The sequence below is a fragment of the Oncorhynchus gorbuscha genome, unplaced genomic scaffold, assembly GCF_021184085.1.
Source record: "Oncorhynchus gorbuscha isolate QuinsamMale2020 ecotype Even-year unplaced genomic scaffold, OgorEven_v1.0 Un_scaffold_1300, whole genome shotgun sequence".
NCBI lineage: Eukaryota > Metazoa > Chordata > Actinopteri > Salmoniformes > Salmonidae > Oncorhynchus > Oncorhynchus gorbuscha.
Window position 1 is genome coordinate 81,033 of NW_025746117.1, and position 27,938 is coordinate 108,970.

The window sequence follows — 27,938 nt, forward strand, 5'->3', positions numbered from 1 at the left end:
TATAGAGGAGGTGGTGTTTATAGAGGAGGTGGTGTATATAGAGGTGTTTATAGAGGAGGTGTGGTGTATATAGAGGTGGTGTATGTAGAGGTGGTGTATGTAGGGGGTGTTTATAGAGGAGGTGTATATAGAGATGTTTATAGAGGAGGTGGTGTTTGTAGAGGTGTTTATAGAGGAGGTGGTGTATGTAGAGGTGTTTATAGAGGAGGTGGTGTATGTAGAGGTGTATATAGAGGAGGTGGTGTATGTAGAGATGTTTATAGAGGAGGTGGTTTATGTAGAGATGTTTATAGAGGAGGTGGTGTATGTAGAGGTGTTTATAGAGGAGGTGGTGTATATAGAGGTGTTTATAGAGGAGGTGGTGTATATAGAGGTGGTGTATGTAGAGGTGTTTATAGAGGTGTTTATAGAGGGTGGTGTATGTAGAGGTGTTTATAGAGGTGGTGTATGTAGAGGTGTATATAGAGGTGGTGTATGTAGAGGTGTTTATAGAGGTGGTGTATATAGAGATGTTTATAGAGCTGGTGTTTATAGAGGTGGTGTATATAGAGATGTTTATAGAGGAGGTGGTGTTTATAGAGCTGGTTTATAGAGGTGGTGTATGTAGAGGTGTTTATAGAGGAGGTGGTGTATATAGAGGTGTTTATAGAGGAGGTGGTGTATGTAGAGGTGTTTATAGAGGAGGTGGTGTATGTAGAGGTGTTTATGGAGGAGGTGGTGTATGTAGAGGTGTATATAGAGGAGTGGTGTATGTAGAGGTGGTGTTTATAGAAGAGGTGGTGTATATAGAGGTGTTTATAGAGGAGGTGGTGTATGTAGAGGTGTTTATAGAAGAGGTGGTGTATATAGAGATGTTTATAGAGGAGGTGGTGTATGTAGAGGTGTTTATAGAAGAGGTGGTGTATATAGAGATGTTTATAGAGGAGGTGGTGTATAGAGGTGTTTATAGAGGTGCTAATCCCTGTTTGATCCTTTCCTTCCCATCCTCTTAGCACTCCGATCCACATTCTGACCCAGCTCAGCTGGTTTCCCCTGACAACGCTGTGTGTGTGTCAGAGAGAGAGAGAGAGTTGTGAGAAGTCAGGCAGGTTTTTAGTAAGTTATTTATTCTTGTTTTCTGCAGTTAGAGAGAATCAGTAATGCTGTATGTATTCTGGAAGGACTACTGCAGGAGCGTAACGTGGCTGTTGTCAGTCTCTCAGACTTCTCAGGATATAGTTCTCTCTCTCCAGCTGGGCGTTCCTTTCTGATAGTTCTTTTATCTGTTCCCATAGCAACTCCACTTCCTCTCTGACCGCCAGCATCAGGTGGGTCTTTACAAGGTCCTGAGTGGACAAATATTAAGAACACCATGACAGACTGACCAGGTGAATCCTATGATCCTTCTTCAGTGTAAGTAAAAGGGGAGGAGACAGGTTAAAGAAGGATTTTTAAGCCTTGAGACATGGATTGTGTATGAGCAAGAGGAAGGATTTAAGTGCCTTTGAACAGGGTATGGTAGTAGGTGCCAGGCGCACTGGTTTGTGTCAAGAACTACAACGCTGCTGGGTTTTTCCACGCTCAACAGTTTCCCACGTGTGTCAAGAAGGGTCCACCACAAAAAGGACATCCAGCCAATTTAACACAACTGTGGGAAGTATTGGGGTCAACATGGGCCAGCATCCCTGGGGAAAGATTGCAACACCTTGTAGAGTCAACATGGGCCAGCATCCCTGGGGAAAGATTGCAACACCTTGTAGAGTCAACATGGGCCAGCATCCCTGGGGAAAGATTGCAACACCTTGTAGAGTCCATGACCGGCGAATTGAGGCTGTCCTGAGGGAGGGTGTTCCTAATGTTTTGTACACTCAGTAGATATCACAATATAGAACTATCACTATATAACAATATACTGTGTCAATATACAACTATCACTATATAACAATATACTGTGTCAATATACAACTATCACTATATAACAATATACTGTGTCAATATACAACTATCACTATATAACAATATACTGTATCAATATATAACAATATACAGGTTGCCTATGTCTGGACTTGCCGCGTGGACAAATCAGGACGAAGATCTGGGTTTTGAAGTTGCGAGTGGGGGGGTATCACAGAGGAATAGGCGGTAAAACCGCGGTGGTACCTGTCGTAAGTGGAAGGGTTAATGGCAGCTACAGCCTTCATATCCCTTGAGGTAGTTTTGAGAAAGGTCGATTGCTGAATCGAGATCGGATCTCTTCCCTTGCTTGCGAGGCTCACCAATACGGAGGTAAATATCGCCATCCTCGTCTGTTGATCAGTACCTTTAGCTTGTTCGAAGTGAGCGCCACTGTAAATTAGCTTCTACATGCTCACTAAGTGTTGCTTCTTGTATCATGTACTGTGATTGGTTGATAAGGTTGATCGTTCCAAAACCACTGGAGGGGGTGAGCATGGTACCTCCCGGGCAGTTTGCGTCGGGGAGGTTCCAGCCTGAACCGAAATCTACAAGGTGTCGAAATCGTTCCACAGGGAAGCTGGCCCCATGTTGACTCCAACACTTCCCACTGTTGTGTCAAGTTGTCTGGATGTTCTTTGGGTGGTGGACCATTCTAGATACACACAGGAAACTGTTGAGCGTGAAAAACCCAGAAGCATTGTAGTTCTTGACACAAACCGGTGCACCTGGCACCTTCTATCTACCCCGTTCAAAGGAACTTAAATATTTTGTCTTGCTCATTCACCCTCTGAAATGCACAAATACCATCAATGTCTCAATTGTCTCAAAATCCTCCTTTAACCTGTCTCCTCCCCTTCATCGAGACGTGGATATCACAATAAGGTTATTACACAACAGACTAGATATCACAATAAGGTTATTACACAACAGAGACCTAGATATCACAATAAGGTTATTACACAACAGACTATTTATCACAATAAGGTTATTACACAACAGACTAGATATCACAATAAGGTTATTACACAACAGACTAGATATCACAATAAGGTTATTACACAACAGAGACCGAGATATCACAATACATGGTATCACAATAAGGTTATTACACAACAGACTAGGTATCACAATAAGGTTATTACACAACAGACTAGATATCACAATAAGATTATTACACAACAGACTAGATATCACAATAAGGTTATTACACAACAGACTAGATATCACAATAAGGTTATTACACAACAGAGACCTAGATATCACAATAAGGTCATTACACAACAGACTAGATATCACAATAAGGTTATTACACAACAGAGACCGAGATATCACAATACATGGTATCACAATAAGGTTATTACACAACAGACTAGATATCACAATAAGGTTATTACACAACAGAGACCGAGATATCACAATAAGGTTATTACACAACAGACTAGATATCACAACAGACTAGATATCACAATAAGGTTATTACACAACAGACTAGATATCACAACAGACTAGATATCACAATAAGGTTATTACACAACAGACTAGATATCACAATAAGGTTATTACACAACAGAGACCGAGATATCACAATACATGGTATCACAATAAGGTTATTACACAACAGACTAGGTATCACAATAAGGTTATTACACAACAGACTAGATATCACAATAAGGTTATTACACAACAGAGACCGAGATATCACAATAAGGTTATTACACAACAGACTAGATATCACAACAGACTAGATATCACAATAAGGTTATTACACAACAGACTAGATATCACAACAGACTAGATATCACAATAAGGTTATTACACAACAGACTAGATATCACAATAAGGTTATTACACAACAGAGACCGAGATATCACAATACATGGTATCACAATAAGGTTATTACACAACAGACTAGGTATCACAATAAGGTTATTACACAACAGACTAGATATCACAATAAGGTTATTACACAACAGAGACCGAGATATCACAATACATGGTATCACAATAAGGTTATTACACAACAGACTAGGTATCACAATAAGGTTATTACACAACAGACTAGATATCACAATAAGGTTATTACACAACAGACTAGATATCACAATAAGGTTATTACACAACAGACTAGATATCACAATAAGGTTATTACACAACAGACTAGATATCACAATAAGGTTATTACACAACAGACTAGATATCACAATAAGGTTATTACACAACAGAGACCGAGATATCACAATACATGGTATCACAATAAGGTTATTACACAACAGAGACCGAGATATCACAATACATGGTATCACAATAAGGTTATTACACAGACTAGATATCACAATAAGGTTATTACACAACAGACTAGATATCACAATAAGGTTATTACACAACAGAGACCTAGATATCACAATAAGGTCATTACACAACAGACTAGATATCACAATAAGGTTATTACACAACAGAGACCTAGATATCACAATAAGGTTATTACACAACAGACTAGATATCACAATAAGGTTATTACACAACAGAGACCGAGATATCACAATACATGGTATCACAATAAGGTTATTACACAACAGACTAGATATCACAATAAGGTTATTACACAACAGAGACCGAGATATCACAATAAGGTTATTACACAACAGACTAGATATCACAACAGACTAGATATCACAATAAGGTTATTACACAACAGACTAGATATCACAACAGACTAGATATCACAATAAGGTTATTACACAACAGACTAGATATCACAATAAGGTTATTACTTTTACACCTGCATTGTTTGCTGTTTGGGGTTTTAGGCTGGGTTTCTGTACAGCACTTTGAGATATCAGCTGACGTACGAAGGGCTATATAAATAAATTTGATTTGATTTGATTTGATTACACAACAGAGACCGAGATATCACAATACATGGTATCACAATAAGGTTATTACACAACAGACTAGGTATCACAATAAGGTTATTACACAACAGACTAGATATCACAATAAGGTTATTACACAACAGAGACCGAGATATCACAATACATGGTATCACAATAAGGTTATTACACAACAGACTAGATATCACAATAAGGTTATTACACAACAGAGACCGAGATATCACAATAAGGTTATTACACAACAGACTAGATATCACAACAGACTAGATATCACAATAAGGTTATTACACAACAGACTAGATATCACAACAGACTAGATATCACAATAAGGTTATTACACAACAGACTAGATATCACAATAAGGTTATTACACAACAGAGACCGAGATATCACAATACATGGTATCACAATAAGGTTATTACACAACAGACTAGGTATCACAATAAGGTTATTACACAACAGACTAGATATCACAATAAGGTTATTACACAACAGACTAGATATCACAATAAGGTTATTACACAACAGAGACCGAGATATCACAATACATGGTATCACAATAAGGTTATTACACAACAGACTAGGTATCACAATAAGGTTATTACACAACAGACTAGATATCACAATAAGGTTATTACACAACAGACTAGATATCACAATAAGGTTATTACACAACAGACTAGATATCACAATAAGGTTATTACACAACAGACTAGATATCACAAGGTTATTACACAACAGACTAGATATCACAATAAGGTTATTACACAACAGACTAGATATCACAATAAGGTTATTACACAACAGACTAGATATCACAATAAGGTTATTACACAACAGACTAGATATCACAATAAGGTTATTACACAACAGACTAGATATCGCAATAAGGTTATTACACAACATACTAGATATCACAATAAGGTTATTACACAGACTAGGTATCACAATAAGGTTATTACACAACAGACTAGATATCACAATAAGGTTATTACACAACAGACTAGATATCACAATACATGGTATCACAATAAGGTTATTACACAACAGACTAGATATCACAATAAGGTTATTACACAACAGACCTAGATATCACAATAAGGTGATATCACAATAAGGTTATTACACAACAGATCTAGATATCACAATAAGGTTATTAAACAACAGACTAGATATCACAATAAGGTTATTACACAACAGACTAGATATCACAATAAGGTTATTACCCAACAGACTAGATATCACAATAAGGTTATTACACAACAGACTAGATATCACAATAAGGTTATTACACAACAGACTAGATATCACAATAAGGTTATTACACAACAGACTAAATAACACAATAAGGTTATTACACAACAGAGACCTACCATTGCCTGCTCTATCTTGTTGTCTATTGCGATCATGCTGCTGCTCGACCCACTGCAAAGACAATAAAATAAACCAGTCAGAATATGTTGACGTGTCTCGGTTCAGTGTCATGTGGTGGTTCACATTAATTCCTAAACACCTCAAACATCTAACATCCACTGCAGCAAAAACACACAAAAAATGGCACCCTGTTCCCTACATAGTACATAGACCAGGGTGCCTTCACAGTCTTTGTTAGATCACACAGCACAGAGGCACAGAGCCAGAGACCCACTTCTAACCCAGCCAGCTACACTAACCCCACAGAGCCAGAGACCCAACTCTAACCCAGCCAGCTACCCTAACCCCACAGAGCCAGAGACCCAACTCTAACCCAGCCAGCTACCCTAACCCCACAGAACCAGAGACCCAACTCTAACCCAGCCAGCTACCCTAACCCCACAGAGCCAGAGACCCAACTCTAACCCAGCAAGCTACCCTAACACCTAACCCCACAGAGCCAGAGACCCAACTCTAACCCAGCCAGCTACCCTAACCCCACAGAGCCAGAGACCCAACTCTAACCCAGCAAGCTACCCTAACCCCTAACCCCACAGAGACAGAGACCCAACTCTAACCCAGCCAGCTACCCTAACCCCACAGAGCCAGAGACCCAACTCTAACCCAGCAAGCTACCCTAACCCCTAACCCCACAGAGCCAGAGACCCAACTCTAAACCAGCCAGCTACCCTAACCCCACAGAGACAGAGACCCACCTCTAACCCAGCCAGCTACCCTAACCACTAACCTCACAGAGCCAGAGACCCACCTCTAACCCAGCCAGCTACCCTAACCCCACAGAACCAGAGACCCACCTCTAACCCAGCCAGCTACCCTAACCCCACAGAACCAGAGACCCAACTCTAACCCAGCCCCAGCCAGCTACCCTAACCCCACAGAACCAGAGACCCACCTCTAACCCAGCCAGCTACCCTAACCCCTAACCCAGCCCCAGCCAGCTACCCTAACCCCATAGAGCCAGAGACCCAACTCTAACCCAGCCAGCTACCCTAACCCCACAGAGCCAGAGACCCACCTCTAACCCAGCCAGCTACCCTAAGCCCACAGAACCAGAGACCAAACTCTAACCCAGCCAGCTACCCTAACCCCACAGAGCCAGAGACCCACCTGTAACCCAGCCAGCTACCCTAACCCCACAGAGCCAGAGACCCAACTCTAACCCAGCCCCAGCCAGCTACCCTAACCCCACAGAACCAGAGACCCAACTCTAACCCAGCCCAGCCATCCAGTTGATCACAGATGAGAGCAGCGTTGTCTGTGGATTTAGATTATGCAGATTACTTCCTGATTCTATCCACATGTCTCATTGGCAAATCATCACTTTACTTTCCGCATGGCGGAGTCTCCTGTCAAGGCGAGGGAAGTGTGCTCACAGAGCCAGAGACCCAACTCTAAACCAGCCCCAGCCAGCTACCCTAACACCTAACCTCACAGAGACAGAGACCCAACTCTAACCCAGCCAGCTACCCTAACCCCACAGAGCCAGAGACCCAACTCTAACCCAGCCAGCTACCCTAACCCCACAGAACCAGAGACCCAACTCTAACCCAGCCCCAGCCAGCTACCCTAACCCCACAGAACCAGAGACCCACCTCTAACCCAGCCAGCTACCCTAAACCCATAGAGCCAGAGACCCAACTCTAACCCAGCCAGCTACCCTAACCCGGCCCCAGCCAGCTACCCTAACCCCATAGAGCCAGAGACCCACCTCTAACCCAGCCAGCTACCCTAACCCAGCCCCTGCCAGCTACCCTAACCCCATAGAGCCAGAGACCCAACTCTAACCCAGCCAGCTACGCTAACCCCGTAGAGCCAGAGACCCAACTCTAACCCAGCCAGCTACGCTAACCCCACAGAGCCAGAGACCCACCTCTAACCCAGCCAGCTACCCCAAGCCCACAGAACCAGAGACCCAACTCTAACCCAGCCAGCTACCCTAACCCCACAGAACCAGAGACCCAACTCTAACCCAGCCCCAGCCAGCTACCCTAACCCCATAGAGCCAGAGACCCAACTCTAACCCAGCCAGCTACCCTAACCCCACAGAGCCAGAGACCCAACTCTAACCCAGCCAGCTACCCTAACCCCACAGAGCCAGAGACCCACCTCTAACCCAGCCAGCTACCCTAAGCCCACAGAACCAGAGACCCAACTCTAACCCAGCTAGCTACCCTAACCACACAGAGCCAGAGACCCACCTCTAACCCAGCCAGCTACCCTAAGCCCACAGAACCAGAGACCCAACTCTAACCCAGCCAGCTACCCTAACCCCACAGAGCCAGAGACCCACCTGTAACCCAGCCAGCTACCCTAACCCCACAGAGCCAGAGACCCAACTCTAACACAGCCCCAGCCAGCTACCCTAACCCCACAGAACCAGAGACCCAACTCTAACCCAGCCCCAGCCAGCTACCCTAACCCCACAGAACCAGAGACCCAACTCTAACCCAGCCCCAGCCAGCTACCCTAACCCCTAACCCCACAGAGACAGAGACCCAACTCTAACCCAGCCAGCTACCCTAACCCCACAGAGCCAGAGACCCAACTCTAACCCAGCCAGCTACCCTAACCCCACAGAACCAGAGACCCACCTCTAACCCAGCCAGCTACCCTAACCCAGCCCCAGCCAGCTACCCTAACCCCATAGAGCCAGAGACCCAACTCTAACCCAGCCAGCTACCCTAACCCCACAGAGCCAGAGACCCACCTCTAACCCAGCCAGCTACCCCAAGCCCACAGAACCAGAGACCCAACTCTAACCCAGCCAGCTACCCTAACCCCACAGAACCAGAGACCCAACTCTAACCCAGCCCCAGCCAGCTACCCTAACCCCACAGAGCCAGAGACCCAACTCTAACCCAGCCCCAGCCAGCTACCCTAACCCCACAGAACCAGAGACCCAACTCTAACCCAGCCCCAGCCATCCAGTTGATCCCAGATGAGAGCAGCTTTGTCTGTGGATTTAGATTATGCAGATTACTTCCTGATTCTATCCACATGTCTCATTGGCAAATCATCACTTTACTTTCCGCATGGCGGAGTCTCCTGTCAAGGCGAGGGAAGTGTGCTCACAGAGCCAGAGACCCAACTCTAACCCAGCCAGCTACCCTAACCTCACAGAGCCAGATGAGACCCACCTCTAAACCAGCCAGCTACCCTAACCCCTAACCCCACAGAACATGAGACCCAACTCTAACCCAGCCAGCTACCCTAACCTCACAAAGCCAGAGACCCAACTCTAACCCAGTCAGCTACCCTAACCCCACAGAGCCAGAGACCCAACTCTAACCCAGCCCCAACCAGCTACCTTAACCCCTAACCCCACAGAACCAGAGACCCAACTCTAACCCAGCCCCAGCCAGCTACCCTAACCCCATAGAGCCAGAGACCCAACTCTAACCCAGCCAGCTACCCTAACCCCACAGAGCCAGAGACCCACCTCTAACCCAGCCAGCTACCCTAAGCCCACAGAACCAGAGACTCAACTCTAACCCAGCTAGCTACCCTAACCCCTAACCCCACAGAACCAGAGACCCAACTCTAACCCAGCCAGCTACCCTAACCCCACAGAGCCAGAGACCCACCTGTAACCCAGCCAGCTACCCTAACCCCACAGAGCCAGAGACCCAACTCTAACCCAGCCCCAGCCAGCTACCCTAACCCCACAGAACCAGAGACCCAACTCTAACCCAGCCAGCTACCCTAAGCCCACAGAGCCAGAGACCCAACTCTAACCCAGCCAGCTACCCTAACCCCACAGAGCCAGAGACCCAACTCTAACCCAGCCCCAGCCAGCTACCCTAACCCCACAGAACCAGAGACCCAACTCTAACCCAGCCAGCTACCCTAACCCCACAGAACCAGAGACCCAACTCTAACCCAGCCAGCTACCCTAACCCCACAGAACCAGAGACCCAACTCTAACCCAGCCAGCTACCCTAACCCCACAGAACCAGAGACCCAACTCTAACCCAGCCCCAGCCAGCTACCCTAACCCCACAGAACCAGAGACCCAACTCTAACCCAGCCCAGCCATCCAGTTGATCCCAGATGAGAGCAGCTTTGTCTGTGGATTTAGATTATGCAGATTACTTCCTGATTCTATCCACATGTCTCATTGGCAAATCATCACTTTACTTTCCGCATGGCGGAGTCTCCTGTCAAGGCGAGGGAAGTGTGCTCACAGAGCCAGAGACCCAACTCTAACCCAGCCAGCTACCCTAACCCCATAGATCCAGAGACCCAACTCTAAACCAGCCCCAGCCAGCTACCCTAACCCCACAGAACCAGAGACCCAACTCTAACCCAGCCCAGCCATCCAGTTGATCCCAGATGAGAGCAGCTTTGTCTGTGGATTTAGATTATGCAGATTACTTCCTGATTCTATCCACATGTCTCATTGGCAAATCATCACTTTACTTTCCGCATGGCGGAGTCTCCTGTCAAGGCGAGGGAAGTGTGCTCACAGAGCCAGAGACCCAACTCTAACCCAGCCAGCTACCCTAACCCCACAGAGCCAGAGACCCAACTCTAACCCAGCCAGCTACCCTAACCCCACAGAACCAGAGACCCACCTCTAACCCAGCCAGCTACCCTAACCCAGCCCCAGCCAGCTACCCTAACCCCATAGAGCCAGAGACCCAACTCTAACCCAGCCAGCTACCCTAACCCCACAGAGCCAGAGACCCACCTCTAACCCAGCCAGCTACCCCAAGCCCACAGAACCAGAGACCCAACTCTAACCCAGCCAGCTACCCTAACCCCACAGAACCAGAGACCCAACTCTAACCCAGCCAGCTACCCTAACCCCACAGAGCCAGAGACCCACCTCTAACCCAGCCAGCTACCCTAACCCCACAGAACCAGAGACCCAACTCTAACCCAGCCCCAGCCAGCTACCCTAACCCCACAGAACCAGAGACCCAACTCTAACCCAGCCCCAGCCATCCAGTTGATCCCAGATGAGAGCAGCTTTGTCTGTGGATTTAGATTATGCAGATTACTTCCTGATTCTATCCACATGTCTCATTGGCAAATCATCACTTTACTTTCCGCATGGCGGAGTCTCCTGTCAAGGCGAGGGAAGTGTGCTCACAGAGCCAGAGACCCAACTCTAACCCAGCCAGCTACCCTAACCCCATAGATCCAGAGACCCAACTCTTCAAGAGGGCCACCATTGTTCCTGTTCCCAAGAAAGCTAAGGTAACTGAGCTAAACGACTACCGCCCCGTAGCACTCACTTCCGTCATCATGAAGTGCTTTGAGAGACTAGTCAAGGACCATATCACCTCCACCCTACCTGACACCCTAGACCCACTCCAATTTGCTTACCGCCCAAATAGGTCCACAGACGATGCAATCTCAACCACACTGCACACTGCCCTAACCCACCTGGACAAGAGGAATACCTATGTGAGAATGCTGTTCATCGACTACAGCTCGGCATTCAACACCATAGTACCTTCCAAGCTCGTCATCAAGCTTGAGACCCTGGGTCTCACCCCGCCCTGTGCAACTGGGTACTGGACTTCCTGACGGGCCGCCCCCAGGTGGTGAGGGTAGGCAACAACATCTCCTCCCCGCTGATCCTCAACACGGGGCCCCACAAGGGTGCGTTCTGAGCCCTCTCCTGTACTCCCTGTTCACACGACTGCGTGGCCACGCACGCCTCCAACTCAATCATCAAGTTTGCGGATCGACACAACAGTGGTAGGCTTGATTACCAACAACGACGAGACGGCCTACAGGGAGGAGGTGAGGGCCCTCGGAGTGTGGTGTCAGGAAAATAACCTCACACTCAACGTCAACAAAACTAAGGAGATGATTGTGGACTTCAGGAAACAGCAGAGGGAACACCCCTATCCACATCGATGGAACAGTAGTGGAGAGGGTAGCTAGTTTTAAGTTCCTCGGCATACACATCACAGACAAACTGAATTGGTCCACTCACACTGACAGCGTCGTGAAGAAGAGCGCAGCAGCGCCTATTCAACCTCAGGAGGCTGAAGAAATTCGGCTTGTCACCAAAAGCACTCACAAACTTCTACAGATGCACAATCGAGAGCATCCTGGCGGGCTGTATCACCGCCTGGTACGGCAACTGCTCCGCCCTCAACCGTAAGGCTCTCCAGAGGGTAGTGAGGACTGCACAACGCATCACCGGGGCAAACTACCTGCCTTCCAGGACACCTACACCACCCGTTGTTACAGGAAGGCCATAAAGATCATCAAGGACATCAACCACCCGAACCACTGCCTGTTCACCCCGCTATCATCCAGAAGGCGAGGTCAGTACAGGTGCATCAAAGCTGGGACCGAGAGACTGAAAAACAGCTTCTATCTCAAGGCCATCAGACTGTTAAACAGCCACCACTAACACTGAGTGGCTGCTGCCAACACACTGTCATTGACACTGACCCAACTCCAGCCATTTTAATAATGGGAATTGATGGGAAATGATGTAAATATATCACTAGCCACTTTAAACAATGCTACCTTATATAATGTTACTTACCCTACATTATTCATCTCATATGCATATGTATATACTGTACTCTACATCATCGACTGCATCCTTATGTAACACATGTATCACTAGCCACTTTAACTATGCCACTTTGTTTACTTTGTCTACACACTCATCTCATATGTATATACTGTACTCGATACCATCTACTGTATGCTGCTCTGTACCATCACTCATTCATATATCCTTATGTACATGTTCCTTATCCCCTTACACTGTGTATAAGACAGTAGTTTTGGAATTGTTAGTTAGATTACTTGTTGGTTATCACTGCATTGTCGGAACTAGAAGCACAAGCATTTCGCTACACTCGCATTAACATCTGCTAACCATGTGTATGTGACAAATAAAATTTGATTTGATTTGATTTGAACCAGCCCCAGCCAGCTACCCTAACCCCTAACCCCACAGAGACAGAGACCCAACTCTAACCCAGCCAGCTACCCTAACCCCACAGAGCCAGAGACCCAACTCTAACCCAGCCAGCTACCCTAACCCCACAGAACCAGAGACCCACCTCTAACCCAGCCAGCTACCCTAACCCAGCCCCAGCCAGCTACCCTAACCCCATAGAGCCAGAGACCCAACTCTAACCCAGCCAGCTACCCTAACCCCACAGAGCCAGAGACCCACCTCTAACCCAGCCAGCTACCCCAAGCCCACAGAACCAGAGACCCAACTCTAACCCAGCCAGCTACCCTAACCCCACAGAGCCAGAGACCCAACTCTAACCCAGCCCCAGCCAGCTACCCTAACCCCACAGAACCAGAGACCCAACTCTAACCCAGCCAGCTACCCTAAGCCCACAGAGCCAGAGACCCAACTCTAACCCAGCCAGCTACCCTAACCCCACAGAGCCAGAGACCCAACTCTAACCCAGCCCCAGCCAGCTACCCTAACCCCACAGAACCAGAGACCCAACTCTAACCCAGCCAGCTACCCTAACCTCACAAAGCCAGAGACCCAACTCTAACCCAGTCAGCTACCCTAACCCCACAGAGCCAGAGACCCAACTCTAACCCAGCCCCAACCAGCTACCTTAACCCCTAACCCCACAGAACCAGAGACCCAACTCTAACCCAGCCCCAAGCTACCCTAACCCCAGCAGAGACCCAGCCACCCAGCCAGCTAACCCCTAACCCCACAGAACCATGAGACCCAACTCTAACCCAGCCAGCTACCCTAACCTCACAAAGCCAGAGCCCCAACTCCAGCTACCCTAACCCCACAGAGCCAGAGACCCAACTCTAACCCAGCCCCAACCAGCTACCTTAACCCCTAACCCCACAGAACCAGAGACCCAACTCTAACCCAGCCCCAGCCAGCTACCCTAACCCCATAGAGCCAGAGACCCAACTCTAACCCAGCCAGCTACCCTAACCCCACAGAGCCAGAGACCCACCTCTAACCAAGCCAGCTACCCTAACCCCACAGAGCCAGAGACCCAACTCTAACCCTAAGCCCACAGCCAGCTACCCAACTCCCAGCCAGAACCCCCAGAGAGACCCAACTCTAACCCAGCCAGCTACCCTAACCCCACAGAACCAGAGACCCAACTCTAACCCAGCCCAGCCATCCAGTTGATCCCAGATGAGAGCAGCTTTGTCTGTGGATTTAGATTATGCAGATTACTTCCTGATTCTATCCACATGTCTCATTGGCAAATCATCACTTTACTTTCCGCATGGCGGAGTCTCCTGTCAAGGCGAGGGAAGTGTGCTCACAGAGCCAGAGACCCAACTCTAAACCAGCCCCAGCCAGCTACCCTAACCCCTAACCTCACAGAGACAGAGACCTAACTCTAACCCAGCCAGCTACCCTAACCCCACAGAGCCAGAGACCCAACTCTAACCCAGCCAGCTACCCTAACCCCACAGAACCAGAGACCCAACTCTAACCCAGCCCCAGCCAGCTACCCTAACCCCACAGAACCAGAGACCCACCTCTAACCCAGCCAGCTACCCTAACCCAGCCCCAGCCAGCTACCCTAACCCCATAGAGCCAGAGACCCAACTCTAACCCAGCCAGCTACCCTAACCCCACAGAGCCAGAGACCCAACTCTAACCCAGCCAGCTACCCTAACCCCACAGAACCAGAGACCCACCTCTAACCCAGCCAGCTACCCTAACCCCACAGAACCAGAGACCCAACTCTAACCCAGCCAGCTACCCTAACCCCACAGAACCAGAGACCCAACTCTAACCCAGCCCCAGCCACCCTACCCTAACCCCACAGAACCAGAGACCCACCTCTAACCCAGCCAGCTACCCTAACCCCTAACCCAGCCCCAGCCAGCTACCCTAACCCCATAGAGCCAGAGACCCAACTCTAACCCAGCCAGCTACCCTAACCCCACAGAGCCAGAGACCCACCTCTAACCCAGCCAGCTACCCTAAGCCCACAGAACCAGAGACCCAACTCTAACCCAGCCAGCTACCCTAACCCCACAGAGCCAGAGACCCACCTGTAACCAAGCCAGCTACCCTAACCCCACAGAGCCAGAGACCCAACTCTAACCCAGCCCCAGCCAGCTACCCTAACCCCACAGAACCAGAGACCCAACTCTAACCCAGCCAGCTACCCTAACCCCACAGAACCAGAGACCCAACTCTAACCCAGCCCAGCCATCCAGTTGATCCCAGATGAGAGCAGCTTTGTCTGTGGATTTAGATTATGCAGATTACTTCCTGATTCTATCCACATGTCTCATTGGCAAATCATCACTTTACTTTCCCCACAGGCCAGAGACTCCTGTCAGCCAGGAAGTGTGCCCCACAGAGCCAGAGACCCAACTCTAAACCAGCCCCAGCCAGCTACCCTAACCCCTAACCTCACAGAGACAGAGACCCAACTCTAACCCAGCCAGCTACCCTAACCCCACAGAGCCAGAGACCCAACTCTAACCCAGCCAGCTACCCTAACCCCACAGAACCAGAGACCCAACTCTAACCCAGCCCCAGCCAGCTACCCTAACCCAGCTACCCTAGCTACCCCCCACAGAACCAGAGACCCACCTCTAACCCAGCCAGCTACCCTAACCCAGCCCCAGCCAGCTACCCTAACCCCATAGAGCCAGAGACCCAACTCTAACCCAGCCAGCTACCCTAACCCCACAGAGCCAGAGACCCAACTCTAACCCAGCCAGCTACCCTAACCCCACAGAACCAGAGACCCACCTCTAACCCAGCCAGCTACCCTAACCCCACAGAACCAGAGACCCACCTCTAACCCAGCCAGCTACCCTAACCCCACAGAACCAGAGACCCAACTCTAACCCAGCCCCAGCCAGCTACCCTAACCCCACAGAACCAGAGACCCACCTCTAACCCAGCCAGCTACCCTAACCCCTAACCCAGCCCCAGCCAGCTACCCTAACCCCATAGAGCCAGAGACCCAACTCTAACCCAGCCAGCTACCCTAACCCCACAGAGCCAGAGACCCACCTCTAACCCAGCCAGCTACCCTAAGCCCACAGAACCAGAGACCCAACTCTAACCCAGCCAGCTACCCTAACCCCACAGAGCCAGAGACCCACCTGTAACCAAGCCAGCTACCCTAACCCCACAGAGCCAGAGACCCAACTCTAACCCAGCCAGCTACCCTAACCCCACAGAACCAGAGACCCAACTCTAACCCAGCCCCAGCCAGCTACCCTAACCCCACAGAACCAGAGACCCACCTCTAACCCAGCCAGCTACCCTAACCCAGCCCCAGCCAGCTACCCTAACCCCATAGAGCCAGAGACCCAACTCTAACCCAGCCAGCTACCCTAACCCCACAGAACCCGAGACCCAACCCCAGCCAGCTACCCTAACCCCATAGAGCCAGAGACCCACCTCTAACCCAGCCAGCTACCCTAACCCCCCTAACCCAGCCCCTGCCAGCTACCCTAACCCCATAGAGCCAGAGACCCAACTCTAACCCAGCCAGCTACGCTAACCCCACAGAGCCAGAGACCCAACTCTAACCCAGCCAGCTACGCTAACCCCACAGAGCCAGAGACCACTAAACCACCTCTAACCCAGCCAGCTACCCCAAGCCCACAGAACCAGAGACCCAACTCTAACCCAGCCAGCTACCCTAACCCCACAGAACCAGAGACCCAACTCTAACCCAGCCCCAGCCAGCTACCCTAACCCCACAGAACCAGAGACCCACCTCTAACCCAGCCAGCTACCCCAAGCCCACAGAACCAGAGACCCAACTCTAACCCAGCCAGCTACCCTAACCCCACAGAACCAGAGACCCAACTCTAACCCAGCCCCAGCCAGCTACCCTAACCCCACAGAACCAGAGACCCAACTCTAACCCAGCCCCAGCCATCCAGTTGATCCCAGATGAGAGCAGCTTTGTCTGTGGATTTAGATTATGCAGATTACTTCCTGATTCTATCCACATGTCTCATTGGCAAATCATCACTTTACTTTCCGCATGGCGGAGTCTCCTGTCAAGCCGAGGGAAGTGTGCTCACAGAGCCAGAGACCCAACTCTAACCCAGCCAGCTACCCTAACCCCATAGATTCAGAGACCCAACTCTAAACCAGCCCCAGCCAGCTACCCTAACCCCTAACCCCACAGAGACAGAGACCCAACTCTAACCCAGCCAGCTACCCTAACCCCACAGAACCAGAGACCCACCTCTAACCCAGCCAGCTACCCTAACCCAGCCCCAGCCAGCTACCCTAACCCCATAGAGCCAGAGACCCAACTCTAACCCAGCCAGCTACCCTAACCCCACAGAGCCAGAGACCCACCTCTAACCCAGCCCCAGCCAGCTACCCTAACCCCACAGAGCCAGAGACCCAACTCTAACCCAGCCCCAGCCAGCTACCCTAACCCCACAGAGCCAGAGACCCAACTCTAACCCAGCCCCAGCCAGCTACCCTAACCCCACAGAACCAGAGACCCAACTCTAACCCAGCCAGCTACCCTAAGCCCACAGAACCAGAGACCCAACTCTAACCCAGCCAGCTACCCTAACCCCACAGAACCAGAGACCCAACTCTAACCCAGCCCCAGCCATCCAGTTGATCCCAGATGAGAGCAGCTTTGTCTGTGGATTTAGATTATGCAGATTACTTCCTGATTCTATCCACATGTCTCATTGGCAAATCATCACTTTACTTTCCGCATGGCGGAGTCTCCTGTCAAGGCGAGGGAAGTGTGCTCACAGAGCCAGAGACCCAACTCTAACCCAGCCAGCTACCCTAACCTCACAGAGCCAGATGAGACCCACCTCTAAACCAGCCAGCTACCCTAACCCCTAACCCCACAGAACATGAGACCCAAATCTAACCCAGCCAGCTACCCTAACCTCACAAAGCCAGAGACCCAACTCTAACCCAGTCAGCTACCCTAACCCCACAGAGCCAGAGACCCAACTCTAACCCAGCCCCAACCAGCTACCTTAACCCCTAACCCCACAGAACCAGAGACCCAACTCTAACCCAGCCCCAGCCAGCTACCCTAACCCCATAGAGCCAGAGACCCAACTCTAACCCAGCCAGCTACCCTAACCCCACAGAGCCAGAGACCCACCTCTAACCCAGCCAGCTACCCTAAGCCCACAGAACCAGAGATACAACTCTAACCCAGCTAGCTACCCTAACCCCACAGAGCCAGAGACCCACCTCTAACCCAGCCAGCTACCCTAAGCCCACAGAACCAGAGACCCAACTCTAACCCAGCCAGCTACCCTAACCCCACAGAGCCAGAGACCCACCTGTAACCCAGCCAGCTACCCTAACCCCACAGAGCCAGAGACCCAACTCTAACCCAGCCCCAGCCAGCTATCCTAACCCCACAGAACCAGAGACCCAACTCTAACCCAGCCCCAGCCATCCAGTTGATCCCAGATGAGAGCAGCGTTGTCTGTGGATTTAGATTATGCAGATTACTTCCTGATTCTATCCACATGTCTCATTGGCAAATCATCACTTTACTTTCCGCATGGCGGAGTCTCCTGTCAAGGCGAGGGAAGTGTGCTCACAGAGCCAGAGACCCAACTCTAACCCAGCCAGCTACCCTAACCCCACAGAGCCAGAGACCCAACTCTAACCCAGTCAGCTACCCTAACCCCACAGAGCCAGAGACCCAACTCTAACCCTCTAACCCAACTCTAACCCAGCCAGCTACCCTAACCTCACAAAGCCAGAGACCCAACTCTAACCCTCTAACCCAACTCTAACCCAGCCAGCTACCCTAACCTCACAAAGCCAGAGACCCAACTCTAACCCAGTCAGCTACCCTAACCCCACAGAGCCAGAGACCCAACTCTAACCCAGCCCCAGCCAGCTACCTTAACCCCTAACCCCACAGAACCAGAGACCCAACTCTAACCCAGCCCCAGCCAGCTACCCTAACCCCATAGAGCCAGAGACCCAACTCTAAACCAGCCCCAGCCAGCTACCCTAACCCCATAGAGCCAGAGACCCAACTCTAAACCAGCCCCAGCCAGCTACCCTAACCCCTAACCCCACAGAGCCAGAGACCCAACTCTAACCCAGCCAGCTACCCTAACCCCACAGAGCCAGAGACCCAACTCTAACCCAGCCAGCTACCCTAACCCCTAACCCCACAGAGACCCAACTCTAACCCAGCCAGCTACCCTAACCCCTAGCCCCACAGAGACCCAACTCTAACCCAGCCAGCTACCCTAACCCCACAGAACCAGAGACCCAACTCTAACCCAGCCCCAGCCAGCTACCCTAACCCCACAGAGCCAGAGACCCACCTGTAACCCAGCCAGCTACCCTAACCCCTAACCCCACAGAACCAGAGACCGAACTCTAACCCAGCCAGCTACCCTAACCCCACAGAGCCAGAGACCCATCTCTAACCCAGCCCCAGCCAGCTTAACCCCATAGTGCCAGAGACCCAACTCTAAACCAGCCCCAGCCAGCTACCCTAACCCCTAAACCCACAGAGCCAGAGACCCAACTCTAAACCAGCCAGCTACCCTAACCCCTAACCCCACAGAGCCAGAGACCCAACTCTAACCCAGCCAGCTACCCTAACCCCTAACACCACAGAACCAGAGACCCACCTCTAACCCAGCCAGCTACCCTAACCCCTAACCCCATAGAGCCAGAGACCCAACTCTAAACCAGCCCCAGCCAGCTACCCTAATCCCATAGAGCCAAAGACCCTACTCTAACCCAGCCCCAGCCAGCTACCCTAACCCCTTACCCCACAGAGCCAGAGACCCAAATCTAAACCAGCCCCAGCCAGCTACCCTAACCCCATAGAGCCAGAGACCCAACTCTAACCCAGCCCCAGCCAGCTACCCTAACCCCTAACCCCACAGAGCCAGAGACCCAAATCTAAACCAGCCCCAGCCAGCTACCCTAACTCCATAGAGCCAGAGACCCAACTCTAACCCAGCCCCAGCCAGCTACCCTAACACCACAGAGCCAGAGACCCAACTCTAAACCAGCCCCAGCCAGCTACCCTAACCCCAGAGCCAGAGACCCAAATCTAAACCAGCCCCAGCCAGCTACCCTAACCCCATAGAGCCAGAGACCCAACTCTAACCCAGCCCCAGCCAGCTACCCTAACACCACAGAGCCAGAGACCCAACTCTAAACCAGCCCCAGCCAGCTACCCTAACACCACAGAGCCAGAGACCCAACTCTAAACCAGCCCCAGCCAACTACTCTAACCCCACAGAGCCAGAGACCCACCTCTAACCCAGCCAGCTACCCTAACCCCTAACCCCATAGAGCCAAAGACCCAACTCTAACCCAGCCCCAGCCAGCTAGTTGAACACAGATGAGAGCAGGCTTTGTCTGTGGATTTAGATTCTCACGAGGGACCATTCTGCCTCTCCCACACACCACACTGTACTGCACTCTCATTGGCTCACACAGGCACAACCTCACTTCCAAACCCCACCCACTCAGTGCCTCAGCCAATGACAACATTCTCAGCTGCCCACTCGCTTAGAGTATGTTGATTATCTCTCTCTTTAGAATAAAGAAACACAGCTCTCCCACCCAACAGAAACATGACTGAGGTCAAATACACTCACTGTCCCGGAGGGGGATCTAACCCACACACACCACCATACCTGTCATCCCCCGGCAGATGGATGCCCCCCCCTGAGCTGAACATGGACCAGCCCGAAGGAGTCTGGATGGGTGTCAAACTGGGTGGGAACACACCATCTCTATCCTGTAGGGGGGAGCTGGGCTGGGAATTAGACACTCTCAACAGGGACTAGACAGGGGGGGAGAGAGAGAGAGCGAGCGAGAGCGAGAGAGAGCGAGAGAGAGAGAAGAAGAAACAGTGAACGCCTTCAAAACACCTCTGTGTGTGTGTGTGTGTGTGTGTGTGTGTGTGTGTGTGTGTGTGTGTGTGTGTGTGTGTGTGTGTGTGTGTGTGTGTGTGTGTGTGTGTGTGTGTGTGTGTGTGTGTGTGTGTGTGTGTGTGTTCTCACCCTCCCGGTAGCGTCCACATCCAGGCGTAGAGGAGGGGGGATGTTGCGTGGGCGGGGGCTGGGTGGAGGGGGCGTGGAGTTGACCAATCGTAAGTGGAGTCTGTCCAGGTGTGTGGGGGAGGACGGGCCGCTGTGGAGGAGGAGGGGCTTCAGCCCTCCAAACCTCTCCCCATCTGACCCTATTGGCTGGGCCAGCAAGTGGGAGGTACCCTGAGAGTGCACAAGGTGTCCCGTCCTGAGCGCACGCACGTTCCCCAGCAGCCCGCCTGCAGCCCCTCCCCTCTCTAGACCAATCCCCTCAAGCGACTCCAGAGAGTGGGCGTGTCTCATGCTGTCAATCACCCGTCTAAGCCCCAACCCTTCCTCTCGTTCCAGGAAGTCGGTGCAGGTCCATCGCCCCCGGTGATAGGGTTCTCCGTGGCCCTGGCCCAAGCGGACGACACGGAACCTGGATCCCTGTCCCGTGGCATCTTGGGAGTTGCATTTCCTCAGCGAGAGGGGAGTCGTCGGCTGGGAGGTGCTTCCCTGCTGGTGGAAGGGGCCAGGCTGGGAGGAAGCAGTGGATTGGCTGGAGGACGGAGGGGAGGGATTTGATTGGCTAGAGGCCTGGGCAGGGGGTGGGGCTTCCCCGGAGCTCTGAGTGTAGTCTGACGTCACACTGGTAATCTGGAAGCCACTCCTCTTCTTCCCCCCACTCATCTAAACACACAGAGACAGAGACACACAGTGAGAGCTGGATGTGCCAGCAGGGCTAGTGTGTGTGTGTGTGTGTGTGTGTGTGTGTGTGTGTAGGGTACAGCGGTCAACCACAGAGGGTTACTGTTAACTGACAGTGGTAGGGTACAGCAGTCAACCACAGAGGGAGTGGCAGGGAGCAGCTATTGCACAACACTGGGCTAGCTGTGTGTGTGTGTGTGTGTGTGTGTGTGTGTGTGTGTGTGTGTGTGTGTGTGTGTGTGTGTGTGTGTGTGTGTGTGTGTGTGTGTGTGTGTGTGTGTGTGTGTGTGTGTGTGTGTGTGTGTTCAGGTTGTGCAGCACTGACAGATATAAACCAGTTTACCAACATTACCAAATAATTATGACTTAGAAGAAACAGGTGGTATTTCTGCTTCATGACAAACACCAGATCTCACAGCTGGATTGGTGTCAACTAAGCTCATCATTTGATATAACAATCTGATACCTGGATAGGTGTTTAACAAAAAAACAGGCCCAATAACCACGATTAATAAGCGTTAGTAAAAATAAAGAAGATTGAGTTTCTCTGAAATCCTCCCAGATGTTCCCTAGTAAAGTCATACTTGGTTACATTCATACGGCTATTTCACTGTCAGTTCTAGACTCACTCCTCTACCTTCTTCTACCTTCTTCTACCTTCTTGTGCTAAGTTGAGGGAAGGATACATCTTTTCTCATCTTTTGCTGAGGTGAAAGTGAACTCTACTCCGTCAAGGAAGACTTTCAGCGTTACGGGAAAACGCTGCTGCGAATCTAGCCCCCTTGTTGTACAGCTCATAGAATGCAGCCCGGTCCTTGGTCACCTCGCTGTAGTAGCAGCCCGGTCCTTGGTCACCTCGCTGTAGTAGCTGGCCGGTCCTTGGTCACCTTGCTGTAGTAGCTGTAGTAGCAGCCCGGTCCTTGGTCACCTCGCTGTAGTAGCTGTAGTAGCTGGCCGGTCCTTGGTCACCTCGCTGTAGTAGCTGTAGTAGCTGGCCAGTCCTTGGTTACCTCGCTGTAGTAGCTGTAGTAGCTGGCCGGTCCTTGGTCACCTCGCTGTAGTAGCTGGCCGGTCCTTGGTCACCTCGCTGTAGTAGCAGCCCGGTCCTTGGTCATCTTGCTGTAGTAGCTGTAGTAGCTGGCCGGTCCTTGGTCACCTCGCTGTAGTAGCTGGCCGGTCCTTGGTCACCTCGCTGTAGTAGCTGGCCGGTCCTTGGTCACCTCGCTGTAGTAGCTGGCCGGTCCTTGGTCACCTCGCTGTAGTAGCTGTAGTAGCTGGCCGGTCCTTGGTCACCTCGCTGTAGTAGCTGTAGTAGCTGGCCGGTCCTTGGTCACCTCGCTGTAGTAGCAGCCCGGTCCTTGGTCACCTCGCTGTAGTAGCAGCCCGGTCCTTGGTCACCTCGCTGTAGTAGCTGTAGTAGCAGCCCGGTCCTTGGTCACCTCGCTGTAGTAGCTGTAGTAGCTGGCCGGTCCTTGGTCACCTCGCTGTAGTAGCTGGCCGGTCCTTGGTCACCTCGCTGTAGTAGCTGGCCGGTCCTTGGTCACCTCGCTGTAGTAGCTGGCCGGTCCTTGGTTACCTTGCTGTAGTAGCTGGCCAGTCCTTGGTCACCTTGCTTTAGTAGCTGGCCGGTCCTTGGTCACCTTGCTTTAGTAGCTGGCCGGTCCTTGGTCACCTCGCTTTAGTAGCTGGCCGGTCCTTGGTTACCTTGTTGTAGTAGCTGTAGTAGCTGGCCGGTCCTTGGTCACCTCGCTGTAGTAGCTGGCCGGTCCTTGGTCACCTTGCTGTAGTAGCTGGCCGGTCCTTGGTCACCTCGCTGTACTAGCAGCCCGGTCTTGGTCACCTCGCTGTACTAGCAGCCCGGTCTTGGTCACCTCGCTGTAGTAGCAGCCCGGTCCTTGGTCACCTCGCTGTAGTAGCTGGCCGGTCCTTGGTCACCTCGCTGTAGTAGCTGGCCGGTCCTTGGTCACCTCGCTGTAGTAGCAGCCCGGTCCTTGGTCACCTCGCTGTAGTAGCTGGCCGGTCCTTGGTCAACTCGCTGTAGTAGCAGCCCGGTCCTTGGTCACCTCGCTGTAGTAGCTGTAGTAGCTGGCCGGTCCTTGGTCACCTCGCTGTAGTAGCTGGCCGGTCCTTGGTCACCTCGCTGTAGTAGCAGCCCGGTCCTTGGTCACCTCGCTGTAGTAGCTGTAGTAGCTGGGCGGTCCTTGGTCACCTCGCTGTAGTAGCTGGCCGGTCCTTGGTCACCTCGCTGTAGTAGCAGCCCGGTCCTTGGTCACCTTGCTGTAGTAGCTGGCCGGTCCTTGGTCACCTCGCTGTAGTAGCAGCCCGGTCCTTGGTCACCTCGCTGTAGTAGCAGCCCGGTCCTTGGTCACCTCGCTGTAGTAGCTGTAGTAGCTGGCCGGTCCTTGGTCACCTCGCTGTAGTAGCTGTAGTAGCAGCCCGGTCCTTGGTCACCTCGCTGTAGTAGCAGCCCGGTCCTTGGTCACCTCGCTGTAGTAGCTGGCCGGTCCTTGGTCACCTCGCTGTAGTAGCAGCCCGGTCCTTGGTCACCTCGCTGTAGTAGCTGTAGTAGCTAGGGATCAGCCGGATTTCAGACCCTTGGAACTCAAGTGTTTTTCTGTTGCTGAGTGGAGGACACTATCCTTCACTGAGTATTGATGGAACCTCACCAGCAACCTCAGGTGACTGTGACAGCAACTCCTCCCTCAAGATCTCAATCAACAGATTAGCAGTAAAGGTGGTAGCCTGTGGTAGTTTCACTATCTCGGGCAGGCCTGTGATTTTGATGGTTTGGTATCTTGATGGTTTGGTATCTTCTCCAGTACCCATGTCAGTTGGTGAGGGATTCCTGAGTCTTCTCCAGTACCCATGTCAGTTGGTGAGGGATTCCTGAGTCTTCTCCAGTACCCATGTCAGTTGGTGAGGGATTCCTGAGTCTTCTCCAGTACCCATGTCAGTTGGTGAGGGTCAGTCCTTTCCAGTACCCATGTCAGTTGGTGAGGGATTCCTGAGTCTTCTCCAGTACCCATGTCAGTTGGTGAGGGATTCCTGAGTCTTCTCCAGTACCCATGTCAGTTGGTGAGGGATTCCTGAGTCTTCTCCAGCCCAGTAACGCAATCGCCCATGTCAGTTGGTGACATTTCCAAGTCTGTAACCTGTACTCCCTGGGCTTTCACATCAATTTCAAGTTCTGCAAAAGGTTCATTGAATGTACTTATTTAGCACTTTCATGATAGCCACTACTGCTGGAACATTGTAGATACATCAGCCTTGTACCTGGTGTTGACTGTGTTTGGTTGTTGGTGCGCTTTACGTTGTGAAACAGCTACTGGCAACGTGGGTCCGATCTTTTACTTCTCTGATATACAAATATTAGGCCAGTGTTAATGTTAATATTTAAATATTAGGCCAGTGTTAATATCAATATTTAAATATTAGGCCAGTGTTAATATCAATATTTAAATATTAGGCCAGTTTTAATATTAATATTTAAATATTAGGCCAGTGTTAATATCAATATTTAAATATTAGGCCAGTGTTAATATCAATATTTAAATATTAGGCCAGTGTTAATATCAATATTTAAATATTAGGCCAGTGTTAATATCAATATTTAAATATTAGGCCAGTGTTAATATTAATATTTAAATATTAGGCCAGTTTTAATATTAATATTTAAATATTAGGCCAGTTTTAATATTCATATTTAAATATTAGGCCAGTGTTAATATCAATATTTAAATATTAGGCCAGTTTTAATATTAATATTTAAATATTAGGCCAGTGTTAATATTAATATTTAAATATTAGGCCAGTTTTAATATTCATATTTAAATATTAGGCCAGTGTTAATATCAATATTTAAATATTAGGCCAGTTTTAATATTCATATTTAAATATTAGGCCAGTGTTAATATCAATATTTAAATATTAGGCCAGTTTTAATATTAATATTTAAATATTAGGCCAGTGTTAATATTAATATTTAAATATTAGGCCAGTTTTAATATTCATATTTAAATATTAGGCCAGTGTAAATATCAATATTTAAATATTAGGCCAGTTTTAATATTCATATTTAAATATTAGGCCAGTGTTAATATCAATATTTAAATATTAGGCCAGTTTTAATATTCATATTTAAATATTAGGCCAGTTTTAATGTTAATATTTAAATATTAGGCCAGTGTTAATATTAATATTTAAATATTAGGCCAGTGTTAATATTAATATTTAAATATTAGGCCAGTGTTAATATTAATATTTAAATATTAGGCCAGTGTTAATATTAATATTTAAATATTAGGCCAGTGTTAATATTAATATTTAAATATTAGGCCAGTGTTAATATTAATATTTAAATATTAGGCCAGTGTTAATATTAATATTTAAATATTAGGCCAGTGTTAATATTTAAATATTAGATCGGTGTTAATATTAATTAGGCCAGTGGTCATTTTAACATTTAAATATTAGGCCAGTGGTAATTTTATAGCATTTTAAGCAAAGAAAAAGGGTGATAATATTGAGTGATATTTGCGCACCTCACTCCATTACTCACCCAGAACAGGAAGCTCGAGCTACAGTCTATATCATAACTAGACCTGTTGGTAACTCTACTGTCTGTATCATAACTGGACCAGTTGGTAACTATACAGTCTGTATCATAACTAGACCAGTTGGTAACTATACAGTCTGTATCATAACTAGACCAGTTGGTAACTATACAGTCTGTATCATAACTAGACCAGTTGGTAACTCTACAGTCTGTATCATACCTAGACCAGTTAACTCTCCAGTATGTGTATGATAACTAGACCAGTTGTTCACTCTACAGTCTATATCATAACTAGACCAGTTAACTCTCCAGTCTGTATCATAACTAGACCAGTTAACTCTCCAGTATGTGTATCATAACTAGACCAGTTAACTCTCCAGTCTGTATCATAACTAAACCAGTTAACTCTCCAGTCTGTGTATGATAACTAGACCAGTTAACTCTCCAGTCTGTATATGATACCCACAGTAGGACCGTTGTTAAGGTCTTCATAGAGGACAGCTATAACCCTAAGTATTTACTGTTATCGGTTCAACAATCACTCGGCTACAATGTAATTCCGCTCCGTGACGTCACCGGTCTATACAGCCTCCGACCCATCAACAGGTTCCGTTTCATTTCAATACACAATCCCCTTTACAGAGCTCTTCAGATGCACAACTTTATTTCGGTATTGTTTTTCCTCCTTGGTAGAGTCTGTTTCAGGCCGAAAGACGACGACGACGTACCTTGTTTGATGGTCGACTCTATGACTTACATGACGACATCTCATCACAGCCGAACAGACGCACTGCATAACCTTCACCAGTTGGATGTTGGGATAAATAAAAATGTCAACTTTATAAAAATCAGACTTTTATCAAAAAAAATGTAGAAAGAGTTGGAAAAATACTCCTCCTCGCCCAATCGCCGCAAGCTCTATCGGGCCGTAGCTCCCGTTTCCAGGCTCACCCCACGGTTATAATATCCCGTTGGACCGGAGAGATGAGCAGGGACCGTACTTGGATCAGGGCATGGGGCAAAAGGGTGAGGAGAGTCTGCTGCAGTCCCGGTCCGCCCTGTACTAGCAGCTCTTCCATGGAGCCCCGACAGAGACAGGCATCAGTAGAGGAGAGGGAGAGCAGGCTGGAGTTATCTGTTAGTTGGCCTGGGACAAGTGACTTAAAACTAACTACAGGAACTAACCTACAATTCTAGTTTTAACTAGCTACTTCTGCTTTCCGCGGTGTCTGTCCGTCTTTACTCTCTCTCCAGTGAAAAACAAGGGTAGCGTTCTGCTCTCACACTATCTACATGTTTATTTATCTTTAGCAAACTGTTGACAACTTGCATAAACCCGGAAGTTCCGCTCTCCGTGTTTATGGCGCCCTGGCGGTCCCTGCTGGCCAGATCACAGTACTGCTGTCTCCCTCCAGCGGATGGCGTTTTTTCGAAGTGGGATG

General features: G+C 49.4%; 1 protein-coding gene across 2 annotated transcripts; it reads right to left on the reverse strand.

The window, feature by feature from the left end:
* Positions 1-1,085: 1,085 nt before the first annotated feature.
* Positions 1,086-27,855, reverse strand: zgc:153012 (uncharacterized protein LOC777626 homolog). Of its 2 annotated transcripts, XM_046337155.1 has the most exons (5): positions 27,225-27,851; positions 21,225-21,923; positions 20,856-21,004; positions 6,200-6,251; positions 1,086-1,325 (listed from the first exon to the last, which is right to left on the reverse strand). In XM_046337155.1, exons 2-5 carry the CDS (start codon positions 21,921-21,923, stop codon positions 1,191-1,193), a joined length of 1,035 nt encoding a protein of 344 aa, XP_046193111.1. In that variant the 5' UTR covers positions 27,225-27,851; the 3' UTR covers positions 1,086-1,190. The 2 variants fall into 2 exon arrangements, with proteins under 2 accessions (XP_046193111.1, XP_046193112.1); XM_046337156.1 differs by lacking the exon at positions 20,856-21,004 and having other exon boundaries at positions 27,225-27,855.
* Between the last annotated feature and the right edge of the window lie 83 nt (positions 27,856-27,938).